Source organism: Acartia tonsa, chromosome 8, assembly GCF_053477335.1.
Source record: "Acartia tonsa isolate MP-2025a chromosome 8, ASM5347733v1, whole genome shotgun sequence".
NCBI lineage: Eukaryota > Metazoa > Arthropoda > Copepoda > Calanoida > Acartiidae > Acartia > Acartia tonsa.
This window is the reverse complement of record NC_137267.1, coordinates 17,348,814-17,370,099: the sequence shown is the minus strand read 5'-3', so window position 1 is coordinate 17,370,099 and position 21,286 is coordinate 17,348,814. Positions and strand designations below refer to the sequence as shown.

The window sequence follows — 21,286 nt, the reverse complement described above, 5'->3', positions numbered from 1 at the left end:
TGAGGAAAATTTCATATCTAGATCATATTGTGCTCAAGGCTCTACAAATAAAGGTAGCAAGGTCTTATAATTCTATTACTCTACAGTATCTAAGCACCTATATACAGTGTATCTGTATTTATACTCCCAAAAATACAAATCTTAGAAGACTAGACTACACATTCTAGAACTTCGCAATCTAGTCACTACAGTCTCTACGCATGCTAGAACATCCAGTATCCTCGCATTCTAGACTCTTCTGTATCTACGTAATCCGGTTTCTACAGTATCTACGCATTCTAGTCGCTACAGTATCTACGCATTTTAGTAGCTACAGTATCTACGCATTTTAGTAGCTACAGTATTTACGCATTCTAGAATCTTTTTGTCTTTACACAATCTAGTCACTACAGTATCTACGCATTCTAGTATCTATGCAGTCTACTTTATATTCTGAGATATTCTTTTTATTATATTTAGTTTACTACTAGCTTTCATATGAGCTTTTTGTGAGTTTTTTTATGGAGTTTTTTATTAGGATAATCAAAGAACAAAAATTACAATGCATATTGTACGAACGGTTTCAAGTTAAAGAGTAGGTGCGTGAAAAGAAAAGAGGGAATTGTTAAATAGCTTTTCCCTATAGGGGGTGTCAATTTGGCACGTGGCTTGGAAAGATGGGAACGGAAATTGGTGGGGAAGAGGTGAAGGGTAACAGAATTGGGGGGGGGGGGGGAGGACAACAGGATGGCTACAAACCTTATGTGGGCTGGAGTAAATTAATGAAAGGGCCCTTAATGGTTTTTATTGGTTATTTACAATAATAACTTAAACATTGTCAACTTAACAATGTCCAGTAGAACAGGGATACAGGGATCAAACAATAAATAAACAAAATTATTTGTGTTCTTCAACAGACATCCTAGATGAAAAGATTATTATAAATCATCAATTATTTTAGCTGCAAACTCATACATCAATAAATTAACCTTCCTCCCCCCCAAATTTTTTTTTATTATTCTCCGTAAACCAAGTATGAAAATTGCAAATGAAGGGTGTAACTATCCTCCTCCAGCATGGGTAGAGGGTTTAACACTTTACCATTGACATTTCTTTTTATCCATGATTAATCAGGGATACAAAGGGATAAGACAATAGCCGATAAATTGATGTACATCCCTTAGAGTAAACACAAGTTAACCCTACTGTAGATTACAATTAGTGGTTGACACTCAACTTATTGAACCAACGTAGTTGAGCAAACAAATAAGAAAACGTGATTATAAATAGTGTAATAAATAACCCAATGTCCCCCTCCTCCCTGATGATTTATAGTAAACAAAGATTTTCTCAATAGGAAAGATTCTCAATAATTACAAATATCTATTGACCGGATGTCAAAGGTTTAAAGCCATGGTTTAATGCCTCTGTGTTTTACATATTAGGTTAAATAAAGGCATTCGGGGTTTTATCTTCTTTCTAAAAAGTGTTTGTTTATATTTTTAAAATAAAACTTTTAGAAAATTACCACAAAAAAGACGACAAATGATGTAAATGATAAAAATACTTTTTTTATGGCGAAGCTTTTCTATAATTAGGGTCGACCCGTCCGCAACGGTTTGCTCATTTCGTTAATTTATGCATGTTATGATTGTCCTATCGATTTTAAACTCTGCATAATGGTTCCTATAACAATTAAGTACAATTTAATAAGCATAGCAACTCTTTGATCTTTACCAGAAAGTCTGTACGACCATTTAAAACATGCTGATTTTTAACTTTATGAAAACTAAATTTTGATATAATTCCTAAATAAATCCTAAAATAAAAGAATGTCCTATTTACAGTATCCTGTATTTACGTAATTTTGCAACAAATTTATGTACATTTTTTATACTTATTAAGTTCGTTTGTCCTTCCTTCTGATTTTAGATATTCGCTTTTAATGCAAGAGTAAAATCGACTGAGAAAGTTGTATTTATGGCACCTAAACAATCTGCTCTGCAAATAACTATAGTTTTTTTCTATCCATAACTTTTTTGTGCTTCACTAATTATGGATGTTATCATCTTTGTAAATAAAGTATTTCTCCAAGCAAATGTTTTAGCTGACTAAACTTAATATATCCAAGAACTTTTAAAGTTTATCTGGATTGTTAATTAATTGAGTAATCAATTACATTATGAAAAAATACGGTAAATAAGTTTTTTTATGATGTCTTGAACTATATCTGTTGGAAAAAGTTAATATTAATCTTTACGATAAAGTATAAGCATCTATGTCTGTGTGTCTGTACCAAGGATTTCGAAAAATGATGAACCAATATGGTTCTCCTTTACAGGTTAGCTTCTCATAGGTCCTGGGCAGTTTCATAACTATTTTGGGAAGGGTAGCACCTCCCTCCCAAGAGAAATCGTCAAAAAAATTATAATTAGCGCCGCATAGCGGCCTTATTGACATATTTTGGAAATAAACAGCTTATCTTAACATAGATTTAAAAAAAATTCATTTTACTTTACGTTACAGGTCTCTAGGGGCGTTGCCGCTAGACCACTAGTCAGTTAAGGAACATAATTAGGGATAATGGTCAATATTCATCAGGAGTAAGTGAATAAATTTTCACAAAAATTCTGCTCATTATTACTAATAACAGACATGTAAATTACTTTCCAATTTCCAGATTTATTCTGTCTCTCAGAGCATTACCGACTAACAAAAAATTTACATGCTAAATGGGTCATCGTTCTGGAAATAATGCTAAAAAATCAGCAGCCAAGAAAATCCTCCAAAACCTTTCTGATATACAATTATAGAGTAGTTTTGCTACTGACAAGAACACGTATAAAATGCTAACATAGGTTTATTATGTTGGTCAAATAGTAATTATATTTAAATACACAATCATACAATAAGTAACAGTAGATAATAAAATTTATTTATTTTATTAAATAAAATTAATAGGGATTATTAGATTAAGATAATTTATATTTTTTGTTTGAGCAAAATTTAATTAAAATTTTTGATGTTTTTTTTAAATCTTTACTCATTATATTTTTAACAGAAAAAAAAAATGAAAACAAAATTTGGATAAGTTATATTATTCTTTTAAAAATTATAACTTGAATTTTCAGAAATTTTGTTTTTATAATGTTAGTCTTGGGGAAAATATTATACTTATCACATTACATTATAAAATAAAGTAGCATTAGATCTATTTCTAAAAAAATCAACCTTTAGTTTTACTGTAGAGCTAAGTAATAAACTTTATAATATGTCAGGTTCAAGAATATCTTGATTACCATCAAAATTCTTTTCTATAAATAATTCTATTCTGCTTTTAAATGTTTAAGATGAAAAATGGCAGAAAATGTTTTTTCTCAATAATCAATATCATTTTCTCTAAACATTCAGATGAAAGTGAACAAATGAATTTGGCTCTAACTTTTATTTTAAAAAAAAACGTGGTTGAGCCTTGAAAGTTTTTTTCATGTATTTTCCACCTTTTATTATTTTTAATGAAATTCTTAATTTTTGAACAAATCTATTTGATGTTTTATACTAGGAAAACTCGTTTCATCTCTGGTTTGTCTATTAAAAATTCAAATTAAATATCTTTAAGAATTGGGATTTTGTTACTTTGACTTTAAAATAGCATTTGATGTCACTCAATAAAAGCAAAACAAATATTTTTAAGCTTGGTTTCAGTACATAAACTTAATAATAAATTATACTAAAGCTTATTCTAATTTTTTGTGTATTTAATAAAACAAAACTAAAATATTTTTAATAAATCTAAATCTAATAAAATATTAGATTTTCTTTTGATTAATTTGAACCTTTCCTTGTTGATGGATGTTTGTTAAATAAGATGGAATTTAAGATTAGTGTGATTATTCTTCTCCACCTAAAATTAAAATATGATATAGTTAATATAAATATATCTCTCATAATTTTCATTGTCAACCCCCAATATTAAATTAATAATCGATTTTTGTTATTTTTTTAAGTTTCAAAATGTACAAGGTAAGTATGAGTGGTGGGTCAAACCTCCCACTCTCCATTTTCTGAAAAGTGTTCAAATATAGACCTTCCCTGGACCTATTATATGATTCATTGAAAGGAGAACCATGTCGGTCTCGTGGTTACCAAGATCTATAGCAACAGACATACAAACATTCTGTTACTTCTTAAAAGGGATGAAAATGAAGTTACCTCCGCTGCCAGCATCTGCACCAGCATCGCCACCGCCAGCTCCCGCATCCGCCGCGGGTGCGGCAGGTGCGGGTGGTGGGGGAGGTGGTGGATAATAACCTAAATAATAAATATTATGCTTAGTGGGTCAATGTGAGATCATTATGATGTAAAGTATATCTCAACTATTTTCATTTAAGATTTTAAGAAACTTTATTCTTTCCTTTTTTCAATTTTTTAGAAAATTCTAAGCTAAATAATTAATAATTGACAAATACTCAAAATATGAGAAAAAAGCTGAGATATACTACAACTGTAATAAAATAAACTATAAAGTTTTCTCCCAAAATCGAGATGAAAAAAATTATTTCCTTCATCAGTCATCCTAGATAAAAAGATAATAATAGATCATCAATTATTTCAGCTCATCTCCTTATATTAATTATTATCCTGAAAAATAAGATATGATTACTTCTTCCATCCATGTCAGTTCACCTATTAAAAGTGAAACAAATTTACTACCTGTTACCTGGTCTTTTTTGCATTAAAGGCTAAGAAAAGTGGAATTTTTTTATTAACTTAAACTTAAAATAAAGAAAGTTATATTTTTGTGTTATGGCATTTCTTACACTTTGATGTACTTAAAAATCTAAATAAAATATTGCATTTAAGTAACAAAAGATTTATATTTTAAAAAATATGTTAAAACCAAAACTAATATATTAAAATGTTGAACTTTATCTTTTGCTACAATAATACATGGATAAAGCCTATAAATTATTTGCATAGATTTCTATACACTTGGCAACAACAAAAAAACATTGATAAAATGACAAATTTGTGCAGTGCTAATAAATAGCAACAAATGAGATTGGTGCTTGTTTAAAACTATGGTGCTTAAACTATACATACAACCCACAATTATTGGGCAAATTGGTGCATGAAGCATAAGTTTATTTGATATTTGGTTTGAGGTTTTGTAGAAAGGTGTTAAAGCTGTTTTTGAAGAAAATAAGCCAATCCTTAATCATTAATATTTAAGAGTTCATTAGTGACAGCTTTTAAACCCCAAACTTCTTATTATACAGCTTGATTCTTTGTAAAATTATTATTAAATCTACCATTGACAATTTGATATCTAAATTTTCAAACTTTTGTATATCATTAAGAATATTTTTTTATTTTCACAACAGAAAAAATTATTGTAAATTTTGTTGTTTTTCAGTGCATTAAGATACCAAATTGTCAAAAGCTTTTTAAGAAGAAATATCTGAAAATTAAATGGATAAATTCAACAGTTAATTTGTTTAGAATTGTCAGTTATAAAGGTATTGCTTTAAGATAGTTTAGGCCTTCAAAACTATTAAGAATACATTTCAAACTAACAAAAACAAACAACTTATTTACTGAAATCAGAATAAAAAATAAAGTTAAATATTACAAAGGGTGAAAATCATTTAAATCTCTTAATCATTGTTTTGAAGGTTTTTTTTAATTTTTAAAATATTTTAAAGTTAAGAAAGATAGTAAAAGACACTTCACATTGTATTTTGCAATCAATTGTCCTCAGGACTTACCATAACCTGTAAAAACACAAGTTATTCATTTTTATTTAAGATTTTCTTTGCTTTAAAACTGCTTTCAAATGTTTCAAATTCAAAGTTATTGTGCTGAAATTATTTCAAATTCTATAAGACACTGAAATTATTACCCAAAATATTAAAACTTGTCCTGTTGACTTACCATAACCTGTAAAAAGCATGTAAGAAAACAAGAACTGGGTCAATTAAATGTTTTTTTTGGATTATTTAATGTACAATAAAATTCATAGTTTAATGTTTAAAAATCTATTTTGTTATAATATTATCAAGATTGCTAAAGATATGAGATGGAGAGATAATAGTATTTTAAAATTTTAATTTTGATTTTTAATTTGGGACATTTCATCATATAGCTTTATTGCCTAATAAAAGAAACAGATTTTATAACAATTATGATTTATTAAAGGAATTATAAATCAATGCAATTTCCAGCATAAAAATTCAACTTTATTTTCTACTTTTAAATACCCCTTCTTTTTTTAAGTTACACACTTTCCTTTTGATTTTTCATAAAAATATCATTTTTAGATTGGTATTTAGCCATTCATTTAGTCATAAGCTACATTATACCGCCCTAAGTACAGATGCCGCGCAATTATTTTACCTGGTGGTGGGTATTGTGGTCCAGTATCCATGAAGAACTTCCAGTACAGGAGGCCCAGTACAATCAGACCAACTACAGCACCACCAATAATTGCCTGAATATTATTTGCTACTATAGTTCTTTATCACATTGTATTATAGACAGCTTTCCACGGAAATTAAATGAAAAATTATTAGACTAAAACCGGTTTTGTGATTTTTGTTTTAATATCTGTGGAAAATTGTCTGTAATACGTTGTTAAACATAACTTTTAATTTATTATGGTTGAGAACCGGTTCAAATCCAGCGGATATTAATCGGTTTCGAAACCATACTGAAAATGTTTTTATTTAAGGATTAGCAGTGATCTTAATGGATAAGACAATGGATGACAAAATGCACCATTTCACACCCTATGTAGCTAGATTTAATAAATTGGTTTTTGAAAAGTTTGTAAAACATAATCAAAAATTTATAAAGTTCTCAAAAGTTCTTAATCCAACAAATGAGAGAACGTGTTTCTTAATCATTGGGGACCAGCATAATTTAGAGTCTAATTTTCGCTCCCTGTCTGGGAATGAGTGACTTTTGCTTACTGATGATGTTATGGGTAAGTAAATGTTAAAATTTTGCCTCAATTCTCATTTTTAAATAATTTTATTTTTTCAACCTCCTTTTTGAACACCGCAATTGAAAAAGCATAAAACAATCTGAGTGTTTTACCTTAAGATTTTCTAGCCAGAACTTGTTTTTCATGGCCGCGGCTTGCTTCTCAAACTGAGCACAGCCGTCCTGCAGCGCATCAGCCCTCTCCTCCAGGTCTCCAAGCTTACGGTCACGCTCCAACACGTTCTCCACGTTCGTGTGCATAATACCGATGACCTCCTCTACCTTTATAGCAGAATATTGATGAATGTTAGAGAAGTGAAATTTTTGATAAACTTATGTACTTGAATATGATTTTCACAGAGAAATACATTAAAATCGCAACCAAGATAAGATATGAGAAAGCCTAAAGTGTCATGTGTGACGTAAAAAGATAGAGGATAAGAGGAACAGTGGGAAAGGAAACCCCCCAAAAAGAGATGGATTTTTATGACGTCACATATGACACTTTAGGCTTTATCAGATATTGTATTCATATTGTTTATTAAAAAGATCTGAAAATTTGGAAAATAATAGAGAGTATTAAATACTAAAAATGTGTAGCTGTCCTAATATTAATTATGTATATATTTCTTTCTGTATGCATCATATATTATTTACATTATAAAAGCCAATGAATTTAAAAGTCGTCTTATTCTGATATAGATTTAATTTTATCTAACAGTGAATTATTATCGATAATTAAAGAATCAAATTATTGGTAAAGTTCTTGGCAGCCGCCTATTTACTGTAGTTTGACTGCTTAAAAAATATAATTAAGGGGATAAATAGTGAAAAAGATGAACATTTTAGAGTATGCATTATTTCATGAGGGCTAGTTGGGTCTGACGAAAATCTATTATCCTACCTGAGCCTGTTGCTGGGCCATCTTCCTGGCAGCCTGGATCTGCCTGACCTCTGCTGGTCCTGGAATTGGCTTTCCATCAGGACCCAAGGGACGGGCTGGCCCATCTCCACCCTTGCCTCCTCCTCCTAAAATCATTATTTTAGTACTCAACCATTAAAAACTCATAATTAAAAAGTGCCTACATTTCAGGGAAAAGACAATGCCCGCTAAATTTATTTACAACTTTAATGATGATACACAAAACTACCCATTCTGTAGCGTAAGATTAGTGGTTGAAATGATTGAACACTCCACTTAATAAACAAACCAATTAAAATTCATCAAAGTTCCCAAAGTTGTTAAGCCAACAAATAAAAAAACTTTGGAGACTAGTGTAATAAACAGTCCATTTTCCTCTCTCTCTCTCTGCTTAATTTGATATAAGAAATTATAAATGTATGTTAATTTGAAGAAAAAAAAACATAACTTGATATATGTGACAATAATAAACTAGATTTCAATCAGAGTTTAACACTGTTCGGTTGCAAAAATTATGCTAAAAGACGCCATCATATTGATTTTTGAAAAATAAAATGTCGTCCTCTTAAAAACTACCTGCTGCTGGTGCCGACATCTTCAATTACTTGTTATTCCACAGAGAGAAATATTGGGCAGTTGGACACCTCTTCCAAACTGGCTCCGCTGAAAATATTCAAAATTTCTTACAAGAATAATTACATCCATCCATAAAAGTGCAGATACTCTATAAATATGTTCTGTATATCATAACTCTCAAAAGTAACTAAAGAAACTGAAAATGACCTCCATATTTATCGATTTTTCGAGAAAATTTTAATATTAACTGAATTACCATGCTGGCAATATTAACTTCAATATTTTTCTTCTGCTATAACAAAAATATCACTCTACTTAGAATATATCTATACTAACTATTATGTATATTGATACTTTTTTTGATGACAGTTTGTACGTTGTTTTTGCCTATTTTGGACACATTATTCATTGTTTACAACTGATTTTTTATGTCTCTTTGCTCTAATAATGCTAAAAATAAACATAAACGACCAACCATAAAGAATAACATAACAATTATGACAATATCCATAAAAGCGAAGCTCTTATATCAGGAGACAGAACAAACGAACCGCAGAGTGTCAGAAATTGATAAGCAGAACATTAATTTGTAAGTCTAAACAAAACTTTGCATAAATTTGTTGCAAAACTGCCTAAATACAGAATATAGTAAAAGAATATACTTTTATAATTTAGATCTGATTATAGACATCCTAGTAATGTGCCTTCTTGTCCTAGGCATCATTATTCCAAAAAAAGTTGAAAATCAGCATGTCCTAAATGGACTTTCTGGGAACGATTATAGAGTTGCTACGCTTAATAAATCGAACATAAATGTTATAGTAATTAGCATGCAAAGTTTGAAATCGATAGAACAATTTTAACATGTCTAAATAAACGAAAAAAGCTAACCGTTACGGACAGACAGACCGACCCTAATTAAAGAAAAGCTTCGCTTTAAAAAGCATTTAGAACATATTAAGACAAAACTTATGTAAATACATTTGGTTTGACTCAGATAGGTGAGGCCTGGCACTAATATAATTAATTGGTATAATTGACATTGTATAAAACAAAGTCAGACAAAGACATTTTTTTGTTCTATACAATTTTTTACACTACTAATTAACTTTCTATATAGTTGTTATTAGATCATTGGTTGTATTGAACAGATCTTTTGTAAGTGAATTTGGTCGACAAGGAAATATAGCCCAGAGATTAAAGTAATAAGCAGAGGGTAAGGGGTCTTTGAATATCAGTCAATAGCGTCGGAATTATTAACACAGATAAGACGCTACAAAAGAACAAAAGACAATGTTCTAAAAAAAGGTCCCCACAACTTGGGCTATTAGATGTCTGGGTTATACATCATTGCTTTTACATTTATTGCCCAGAGAATATGTATAATAACAAGGATGATTTTGTCCATAAGTGGAAATACTAAACTGACGCCGTTTGTAATAAAGAAGGTAATATTAGGCAAAATAAAGTTTAATTTTTAAACTGAATGTTTGTTTATCTGTACCGAGGGATCTCGCTGAACCGATCGGGTTTTCCTTAACAGGGTAGCTTCTCATAGGTCTCGGGAAGGTTTTTAACTATTTTGGGGAAGGGTATCACCAACTTCTCAAGAGAAATCGCCTCTAGGAAAAAATATCCCCGCCAAACAATAAAATAAAAATGGGGTCAAAGGGAAGGGGCGACCCCTCTCCTCCACCCCCTCCAAAAAAAATCTAAATTTAAAAAATGGGTTTTGGGATTCAACTCCCCAATCCTTAAGTGCCCCTAGAGGCATTTAGGGGGCATGGCCGCTAGTCTTTATAATGAAGTAAAAAGATGTTTGTTTGTTTGTTTGTCTCTCTGTACCGAAGGATTACGTTAACCGCTGAACCGATCGGGTTCTCCTTAACATGGTAGCTTCTCGTAGATCCCGTGAAGGTTAATACTTTTTTTGGGGATGGTACCACCACCCTACCAAGATAAATCAACCCCACCCCCAAAAATTATGGGTTTTGGGATTCAACTCCCCCCTACCCAGGTGCCCATGGAGGCCTCTAGTTGCGTAGCCGCTAGTTTTAGTTTTTTATTATCTTATCACATTACATATGAAATATACAATGTTGACAATTTTTAGACAAACATGTTGTTACAGTCAAACTGCTTATTTTTGTAAAAATATATCATGTTCAGCAGAGTTAAAGGGATATGACATTTGATGGTAAATCATTCACCCCCCCTCCCCCCTGTTAAGATTTCTGTATTTAGTAGTTTAAAAATATTGCAGGGAATAAAGGAGTGTAGATCAATTTAAACGCTTTCTTAATCATTAGCATTATTAATGTTGGAAAAATATGCAATCTTTCACTAATGTTTATTTTCCATACTTTTTAAAAGCGAAGCGAAGCTTTTCTATAATTAGGGTCCGTCCGTAACGGATATTTTTTGTTAATTTAGGAACGTTAGAATTGTCCTATAGATTTCAAATTTTGCATGGTGATCCCTGTAGTAGTTAAGTACAATTTAGAAAGCGTAGCGACTTTATAATCATTACGAGAATGTTCGTACGTCAACATGTTGATTTTTTCACTTTATTAACAACAAATTTTTATATGATTTTTGATATACTGATTCCTGGGACAACAAAGTACAATATTATAAGCGAAGCAACTCTATCATCAAATCCTAGAAATGTAAGTATGTCCTTGAATATCTGCATCAAGAAATTTTTAACAAATGTACTTTTATGCTTTTTTGGATGTTGTCATCCTTGTTAAAGTTTATTTAGCATTTATAACAAAGATTGTTCTTTCTTTCACCATGTATTTAACATATTAGGTCAAATAAGACGCTCTTTCCTATTTAATTTAGTTGATTTAATGATAAACAAAATTACCCTTTATATACATAGATATAAATCAATATCAAATAAACCCAATTAAGATATAGTAAAGTACCCAAAGTCTTCACGAGAAAAAATAAGAAGCTCTGATTAGAAAACTTTAAAGTCTATTATCCCCTCGTCAAAGTAAAAGAATAGAGGGGTCACAGAAAGCAATTTGTTAGCAGACGAAAAGGGCCTTTACCACTTGGGGCAGGTAGTTGTCTGGATAGTAAATCTATACTTATACATTTATTGTCCCCTCCCTCATAAAACTGGAAGAATACGGGCAATCATAATTTTTAAACGATGAGTGTAACTTTCTATTGCATTAATCATTGCACATGACATACACTAAATTTTGACAAGGGTTCAGCAGACGAAAAAGTCTTTAAATAGACGACTTGTTAACCTCTTTTTTATTATTATTTTCTTAATGTTTTATTACCCTCCCTCAACCACAATTTAAGATCAAATTTGGGGATTTTTATGGGGTTGGGGATTTTTTCTTGTAACTGTATCTTGCAGGGTTGAACCTGCCGACGCAATCACACAAAGAACCTTCTAGAGGGCCGATAACCTCACCACGCTAATTTTGAAAAAAAATTGAAATTAAGGGGGAGGGGGAAGTAATCTTTTGTTACTCTGACTCAAGTTAGGCTATATTGGGTAGCACCACAGGGACGGGGTAACGCAGGTTAAGTCCCCGCAAGGATTAGAAATAACACAATAAACCCCCCCTCCCCATCTTCTCCCTATATTTCTAATTTGTTTTAAGGATAATTGGGGTGGGGTTAGAACTGCTTATTAACACGCCTTTAACTTTTGCGAATTAATATCATAGACCGATTGATGAACTTAAAGAATAAATCCAGCTCTTAGCATAAGTAATGTTCCTTAGGCTTCTTTAAGTTATCATAATCACATATATCAAAGTAACTAATCTTATATCGATCTTAATCAATAAAATTCCAAATGTTCGGTACAAAACAAAGCATCATTGGGAGCGCGGTGAATTCAAATATACATGTGCAAACAAAGCCTAGAAAAACAGGATCTAGTGCAGTTCACGGTAAAATGTTCCTGGTAACGATTATCTCCAAAAATCTATTAACTTTAATGTCTGATAATGGACAAATAGTAAAAACGTATAGATTATGCTCGCACAAACTTTTCATCAACAAAAGAAGGCCTACAATTTTTCTGGAATACTCATAAGTCAAACATGCAGTTATGTCGCAGTGCACGTAAATGCGCGAAAAAGACTTATTTTACGCGTTGTTCTTAAGTGAAGCTTTCCCTGTGCATCATTAGATCTCGGCTATTCCAGATTATTTATAAGCTCTCTGATTTTTAATACGGTGTGCGGACATGTCATGTACGTTCAGCCGTTTGGCAGCTGACAGCCTTTAAAGTTCATAGATTTTTGGAGATCATCGTTACCAGGAACATTCTACCGTGAGCTGCAGTTGATCCTAAAAATATAAATGAAAACCAGAGTCATATTACTGGCTTCTCAATAAAACAGTGCAATCATATATCTTCCAAACAGTTTTATTTTCAAAGTTGCAGAAAACACAATTCTGTTTTTTTTGACAGAGATATTTCTTAGTGATAGAAAGATGCAGAAGAAATAAAAATTTGCTCAAAAATGTCCCTTGATTTTGAGCAGTTAAATTATATGATGGAAAGGTTTATTAGTTATTATGAGTTACCTGAGTATATTTCTTCCTTTCTCGCTCGTTTTTCAATACCTAAATCTTTGCAAAATCCTTATTTTAAAAAAATAATCAAACCTAATGACTTGTAATCTTTTTCCAGTATGGATTCCGATCAATATCCACTGGATTAGAACCGGTTCTCAGCCACAGTATAAAATCATATATATCATCGTATTAAAGACAATTTTCCATGGGTATTAAAATCATAAAATTGTCTATAATATGATGCAATAAATAACTTTTAAAATCTTTATGTAAGCTTATTAGATATTTAATGCTGCAGTGCAATGAAGCCATATCATGTGCAGTTTTTATATTCTTTACATTGCATTGATTTTTTTCATTTTTGAGAGGAAAAAAGTGTAATTATAAAACATACAGGTTTTTTTTTTGTTGGTTCTAGTTAGCCCACCTAAAATATAACAAATTATAATTTAATAATGTAAAAATAAGACAGTTTAATACAATAAATTTATTATTTAATTATACAAATGAGGAGTCAATAATAATAATAATATTTATTAGCAACAGATTTATGATAATAATAAGTAGTGGTTAGAGTTGCTAATATATTCAGAATTTATGAGCCAAGACTTTATAAAATGGTTCCACCAATTTCTCAAAATATGGTTCAAAAACCTTTCATGTCACTAAAAATTTTTCCTTTTAAACCATTTAAAAAGTCTTGTTTGATTAATTAAATGAATATTAATGCTGCTAGCTATGATTCATCAAAAATTTTATATTCAGAAATTTTCTAGGTCAGAATGCAGATCTCAAATTTAGGGCTCAAATAAAAATCTAAAAAATGATTCTTTGATTATAAAAACTTTCAAAGATACTTTTACAACCAAATGTCTAAGCTATATTTATTTAAGATTTAGCGGGTTAAATGTTATTTTAGGAAATATATTTTCCAAAAACCTTCCAATTTTTTTTTTTCTAAACAAGATTAATGCTCTTTAAACTTTGAAATGAAAAAAAACAAACAATTTAATTAAAATTTACACTTACAACATTATAACATGTATAATAATTCATAAATCCTCAATTAAAATAAAATAAAATTCGTTAAGTAACTGAATTAAAATATATTGTACCTGTAAAATATGAAATTTTAATCAATTAAGAGTTTTTATAATGTTAAATGTTATAATTCAAGAAAAAAAGGGTGTTGGGATAAAAATTTACATTAACAAAGTTTTTTAGTAACTGTAAAGTCGTTAATACAGCTAGAACAGTTCTTTTGTAATAAAAAAATTATGTATAACAAATAACATTATGATAAAACTTTAAATAAATACCATAAAAACAGCTAGTGCTCTTTTTAAAAATATTTTAGAACGTAAGTAGGTAATGAAAGTGAATATTTATAATTATGTGTTTAAAATCGTAAATAAAATATTTTTAAAATTGATGAAAAACTTTTTATTCTCCGCCTGATTTTTCGCCTTCACCGCTGGAGGCCGCCACTGGTGCCGGCTGGCTGTTTGGCGGCGGTGGCGGGTAGTAGTGCTGGGGCGGGTAGGCGGGCTCCGGCGTTGCAAAATAATTCCAGTAGATTAGACCAAGCAGCAGTAGCCCAACAATGGCGCCGATAACAATCATCTTCATGTTTTCCATCCAGAATTTGTTTTTCAGCTTGCCGGCCGACTTTTCAAACTGGCTGGCCCCGTCCTGCAACGCGTCCGCCTTTTCGTCCAGCTCGTTCAGCTTCTGGTCGCGCTCCAGCACCTTCTCCACGTTGTTGCGCATGATGCCGACCACCTCGTCGACCTGGGCCTGCTGTTGGGCCATGCGCTTCTGCGCCATAATCTGTTGCATCTGAGCGGGCCCGGGCAACGGCTTGCCGTCCGGTCCTAGGGGACGGCCGTCCGGCCCGACGGACGGTTTATTCTCGCCTCTCTCAACATCCGCCATTTTTAATTTTTGTTTTCGCGGGTTTTCTTAGACAAGGACAAGAGAGGTGGGTGGAGTGGCGAGGCTTGTTTTGGGTATAATATACGAGTGGGATAGGCTAGGTCACAAGTAGCTCTCCTTGTAGTGCCCTAAATATAAAGAAAAGCAAATGTCATGCAGAGTTTTTAAAAAATGTGTCAAAATCATATTTTCGTTGATGGATGAAAGAGAGAAAAAATTTAAATTGAATTAAATGCAAAACTCTACATAACTATGCAAAAAGAAATAAATTCTTACATGCTCAGCTTGAAAATCTACCAGTATAAATTAATGTTTTAGGCAATTGTCTTGATAAGGTTTTGCCTAAAATACGTGTTATTCATTCATCAACAATAACATGATTCATTAAATGTGATTCTAAAAAGTCTAATTTATATCTTTAAAAAAAAATTCATTATAAATTAAAATTTTTAAAATCACATAATTAAAAATATTCCATGTCTTTATGTGGAATATTATATTAAAATTCTTGTAAAAGCGTTTTTAGAGTGCTTTACAATTTAAACCAAACATAATAAAAATGATAGTTGTTTTGTCTTATTTTATTTTTTAAATAATTAAAATTGGTATAAGTTAACTGTATATTTAGGATTAAAGGGTCTTATAACCTTATCCCATTAGAATAATATAAAAAAATAAGTATGATTCAAAATATAAGATAAAAAATGAGATTATGATCCCTAAGAAATACTAAAGAATTTGTTGAAAAGGGCAAAATCATCGAAAATGTTAAAATCTTTTTTGATACTAATTCCATTTTTCTTTTAACCAGGATTTTTACCTCTTTAAACTATTATGCTTTCTTGTAAACCAAAGGTGTGCAATGAACTTTTATTTAAATATAAATTAAAACCATTTTTGTTTAATAACACGCCTTTGGTTTTCAACACTTGTTGTGCATTTTTAAAGCTTAGGACAGCGTCGTATTATTTATTACTTTATGTTTAAAGTGCATTTTTTGGCTTGCAAATATATTTATATGCAAAAAAATGCAAACTTTTGAGTTTTGATACATATGAATACGGATTTTTAAATTTTAATGCTGTTTTATTTTATTGTTGAATTATTTTTTGCTAGAATGTGAGCCTTAAGATCGACCCTAAGCAATAAAATTGTATTTAGGCAGAATGTCATCGGTTTTGGTGGCATTCTTTTCTAACCAATATTCTTATTTATTAAACCAAACTTTCCCCAGTTTTCTATGAAACGATTCTAAATAAAAATTTCCCCACAACGCACTTCTTTCTTTTACCACCTGCTTACCCATTTCTCTTTAGTTACAACACAAAACAATTTTTACGCCAAGTGGCGTACCACAAAATATACAAATTTTCACCAATTTCAAATGAAATTAATTTGCTGAATGACAGCCCCTGCTTACTAACTTTTCATCTTTTACGACTTCTTCCCCAGGGATCAAAAGGGATAAGACAATTGATGTGCATCCCCAATGATGATACACCAATTTAGCCCTTCTGTAGATTGCAATTGATGGTTGAAACGTTTGGACACTAAACTTAATGAACAATCCAATAAATCATAATCTTTATATTATTTTGTGTTTTTCTTTTAAATTAATTGAACGTATCTCGTAAGTTTATGTTAAGATCTTTAAAAAAGTATTTTCATTTAAATGAAAAAGTGATTTTAAAAGTATCTAAATAAAGGGGTAAATTGTTGAAATAATATATTTTCAAAATTAAGGTCATAAAATATTCGAAAGTTTTGTTTTGAAATTAAAAAACTGAATCTACCAAACAGGTGGCATGCAAAGATAAATATGGTCATAATCATTAGAAATTATTCTCCAAATCATATTGTATTTATATTATCTACAGTTTGTTTCAAACCAGCCTCTTTTCTTTAGAGGGTTTTTAATAAAAATGTGTAGAAATTTAAAAAAAATATTACTGAACATTTGGAAATCTTTATCAATAGTTTATTGTTTAAAAATATTATTAAAATATTATTGGTACCACTGTTTGAAAAGATTGAAAAACCCTGAATTCATACTAAGTCGTCTTTGTTTTATGTTTTAAAAAGGGCTCGGCAGCCGCAACTTAAACCTCAAATTTAAACCCGTTGGATGTTTTAAAAATTAAAAAAGAGAAATTGCTCTATGTGGGTCATGTTTAGATTTTTATCTGTTTTTTAGAATTGTAAAAGGTGGTTTCCCTGAGGCTTCCAGGCGGCTGAAGCTCCCTCCCAATGGCAACAAACTTACTTTTTTCCAATACAGGTTTTATCCTACTTTTTAAAATGGATTTTCGCGAGTGATGAAGAAGAAATAAAATCACCTTGTTTTGTCTCTAAAACTGTGTTACTTATAATAATGTAATATAAGCATTGAATTATTATTATTACATATTCCATAAGCTCATTATTAAAGAGCAAGTTATATAAGATATATTATTATAATATACCTTATACATACATAATATTGTTTTTATGAAAATATCTAATTTTCCGATAATTGAATGAATCAGTCATTCTATCTTTTTTATAATAGAAATTGTAGTCTGTTTGAGCAAGAGTTATAGAATAAATTCATTTTTAACATGTCTCATCCCCCCTCCCACCAAAAATTTAAATTTAACTATTCCCATTTAATTCAACTTAAAAGTTTTTTTTTGGGTGTACTGTAAATTTAGATTTAAGCATCTCTCTATTTTTTACTAGTTGCTTTACACCTAGAGAGAAGGGGGGAGGTCAAGAAAATAAATCATCCAAAGACATTGTTAATGCTTCCCTGGAAAGTCTTAGCTAAAGAACTTGCTAACCGCTGGACCTAATGGTTAAAGTATCTTATTGGGTCAAAGAAAGTTTTTGGGAGGGTACCACCAACCTCCCAAGAGAAATCGCCCCTGTAAAAAAAATCTCCAAAATATTTTTTCATTTTAAAACTAAAATTCCCGCAAGTGCCCCTATAGACCTTTAGGGGCGCAACCACTAGCGTAGATAAAAAAAAAACAATAAAAATTACCAATAGTGAATGTGAAATAAAAAGGATAATGATATCTTTTTCTGGGTTAATTACCATTACTGTTATTTTCCGAGCAATGTCCATTAGAAAATAATATGTGTAGTTTCATACATATAAATAAATAACAAGGATAATATTATTGTCAGAGGTATCGCAGCAATAAACAGCTATCAACTTTTTATTGTGAAGCAAAAGAATTTTGGGATCATGGAAAGAAAACGAAGTAGCGGGTTTCGTCGTATTTTCACATTAAGTTTTTGTTAGGTTACTTTAGGTTAGGTAAATGTTATTGACTGCCCCGCAGGGTTAAAGCCCTCCGCAGGGGCAAGAAGTAGGAGAAAAGCTGCTGTGAAAATACGACAAAACCCGCTATTTTGTTTTCTTTCCTCGATCCGAGTTTTGCTTATTACATCTGAAGCTAATGAAAATTCTTAAAATCCCCTAATAAACATGAAGTATTCAATTAACTGGACAAACGGACGTATAAACCTTAGTTATGGAATTGTCCCGCAACTAACAAGGATTTGATTATTAATAAGTAGCATAGTAACATAGTTGATTAGAATAATTAATTTTTTTTACTACAAAACTACAAAATTTCGTTTTACTATTGGGCAGATTAACACCCCCCCCCCCCCTAAAATCATTTTGGGAAAGTGTATTTTCCCCTTTTCTCAATCGCTAATAGTTTCACCCCCCCCCCCCTGATGAATGGCTGTGCACGCCACTGGATGCAAACATCCCTTTAAAAAATCTTTGGATAAAAATTTACAACCCTCTAGACTTCAAATAATATAATCATAATTATAAAACGATAAACTGTCAATTTGAAAAGATTTAAAATTAAGAAAATATAGTAAATTTTTTAAAACTGTTAAATAAAAACTCGAAACCTTATAGACTACAGTAGTTTTACGTTGTGACATACAGACGGACATAACTTATTAGTAGCTGCAATACAAATAAGTTTGGCTGAACAATAATCTGTAATACAAAGAAGAACGATGTCTGTCCGTCTGTCCGTCCGTTCCTTAAGATCTCGGTAACCACTGAACTGATTGGATTCTACTCTTCAGAGAATATACCTATTGGACCTGTGGTGGTTTTAGGCTATTTTCAATTTTCCAAAAACATAAAATCCCCTCAGCATTTTTTTTGGCAGTTATTTCATTTAGGCAGTTATTTTAAAATAAATGGCAGCACCAGAAATAATTAATTTTATAAAATTACCACTTGGGGCAAAGCCCCTAGAGGCTAGGGGCGAAGCTGCTAGTTAGTATATAAATGAAAATAGAATTATTCATCTTATCGGCGATTTAAAGAGATAAGACAATGGCCAATAAATTGTTGTACATCCTAAATGATGATGTTTTAGAGATCTTAATAAATATATAGACAAATAGAGTTAAATTAATAATTATATTGTTTTATATGATCTTTATACTTATATGTTACTTTGAACTTAATAAAGCCTTTGATAATTAAAATATTTCTTTAATTAAATAATTTAAATTGTGAAAATATACATTTTTTATTTAAAAAGTATTGTTGACTTAAACTATGAAAGTAAAGAATTAAACTTAAATATTTGATTCAAACAAAGTTATTACATGTTAAAATATAATATACTAGCGGCTGCGCCCCAACATAGAGGGGCTGAAAAACAGTCTTTTTTTTAATAAAAATTAAAGAGCCTAAAATCACACCAGGATCGGATCAATAAGATTATTCACTGTAAAGAAGGACCATATCGGTTCAGCGGTTAGTGAGATCCTTTGCTACAGACAAAAAACCCTTACTACTTTATGTAATAGAATACATATGTATCATATACATTCATCCTTAATATATATATATCATGTGACGTCATACAAAAAATTCATTATAATATATGAGGATAAAAACTTACATTTTCTCCAAAGAAACTATATAAAAACAACCTTTTTAAAGGTAAAAAAAGGAATGTTAAAGATTGTCATATGACCTTTAGTAAAAATAACATGTTATTTCGTATATATCTATGAATCATATGTTTGATAAGATATCAAACATATTTTTTACATTAAAACATCGTTATAGAAGCCTTATTTTGTAACAATCACTCTTAATAAATAACACTTTAAATAAATTCATAAATATTACTATGTTTTTGTATATAAAAAAATGAAAATCTAACCTGACTTAGTATTAGTGTAAAGTGTTAGTGAATTGTGTTATTGGAACTGTATGCCTGGCTGTATCAGCTACCACCAAACTGTTCCCGTGATCATCAGCCTCAAATATCGATTCTTCTTTTACCTCTCAACAACTCTCTCCCTCCCTCTCTCTCTCAACAACTGTCTCCCTCCCTCCCACTCTCTCTCTCTGTAACTGTCTCCCACTCTCTTACTTACTCTCTCTCAACACCCACAAATTACTCTCTCCCACTTCCCTTATCTTTATACATTTACTTAACCTCATTCCCTCTCTCCCCTCTGTAGGTCTCTGGTTACAACCTCCCCCCCCCTCTCTCTCTCTTTCTTGGTTTCTTCTGCCCCACCTCCCTTTTTCTGGTCGTACGGCCTCTGAATGATGATTGCATGAAGCTGGAGGCCTAATATAACATACACAACAATTTTATCAAATTTCTAGCCGCGAAACAGACGTTTGTCATTATAATATAATATTTTTAAGAATGTATTTGTTTATTAATTTTGTTAAAGTATATTAATAAGAAATATAAAAAAATTTATAAAAAAAAGAGTTTATTTTAGAATAGCAACAACAAAAAGAAAAAAAAATTTTATAAAAAGAACAAGTAAATATAATACCTACAGTAATTTTATTGTTAAATCATAAGCAATATAGTTACAAGAAAGATTCTAGAACATATATTTGATTATATGTAATTTGTAATATTAATGTATTATCTTAGATTATGAATAATCTATTTAATTAGAAAACACCTAAATTTCATACAAAGCTTCGTATTGGTCTTCAGTGCTTTACTATTATTAAAAGAGGAAAAATTAAGGAGGGGGTGGGGTAATTGGGCGAACCTTAATATATAAAAGCAACTAATAAAAATAAAGATATAAAAATTAATTAAGTGTAAAATTGGTAAAAACACTATGAAATATTTTAAGGTTTTTGGATAGGGCTCCAATGATATAAAGCTAGGCCTCCATTTATAAGCTTAATTTTTTCTCTTACAAATAAAATCTCTTTATCTACCTCCCAATAAGATTAGGTTACTCTTTTTAAAAAATAAACAAAAAAGAGCTATTTTTAAACACCTTTGCATGTAAATGATACTTAAAAAATTA

The 21,286-nt window shown here is 30.6% G+C and overlaps 1 protein-coding gene across 4 annotated transcripts; it reads right to left on the bottom strand.

Annotated features, from left to right (window-relative positions):
* Nucleotides 1-2,823: 2,823 nt before the first annotated feature.
* LOC145326143 (vesicle-associated membrane protein 3-like) lies at nt 2,824-20,347 on the bottom strand. 4 transcript variants are annotated; one of them, XR_013881773.1, is made up of 8 exons: nt 20,158-20,347; nt 8,462-8,548; nt 7,868-7,992; nt 7,078-7,245; nt 6,376-6,469; nt 4,192-5,919; nt 3,816-3,883; nt 2,824-3,567 (listed from the first exon to the last, which is right to left on the bottom strand). XR_013881773.1 is itself a non-coding variant. In XM_080169269.1 (8 exons), exons 2-7 carry the CDS (start codon nt 8,478-8,480, stop codon nt 3,870-3,872), a joined length of 519 nt encoding a protein of 172 aa, XP_080025395.1. In that variant the 5' UTR covers nt 8,481-8,548; nt 20,158-20,294; the 3' UTR covers nt 3,433-3,569; nt 3,823-3,869. The 4 variants fall into 4 exon arrangements, 2 of the variants coding, with proteins under 2 accessions (XP_080025395.1, XP_080025396.1); XR_013881772.1 differs by having other exon boundaries at nt 4,192-4,290; nt 20,158-20,294; XM_080169269.1 differs by having other exon boundaries at nt 3,433-3,569; nt 3,823-3,883; nt 4,192-4,290; nt 20,158-20,294.
* Between the last annotated feature and the right edge of the window lie 939 nt (nt 20,348-21,286).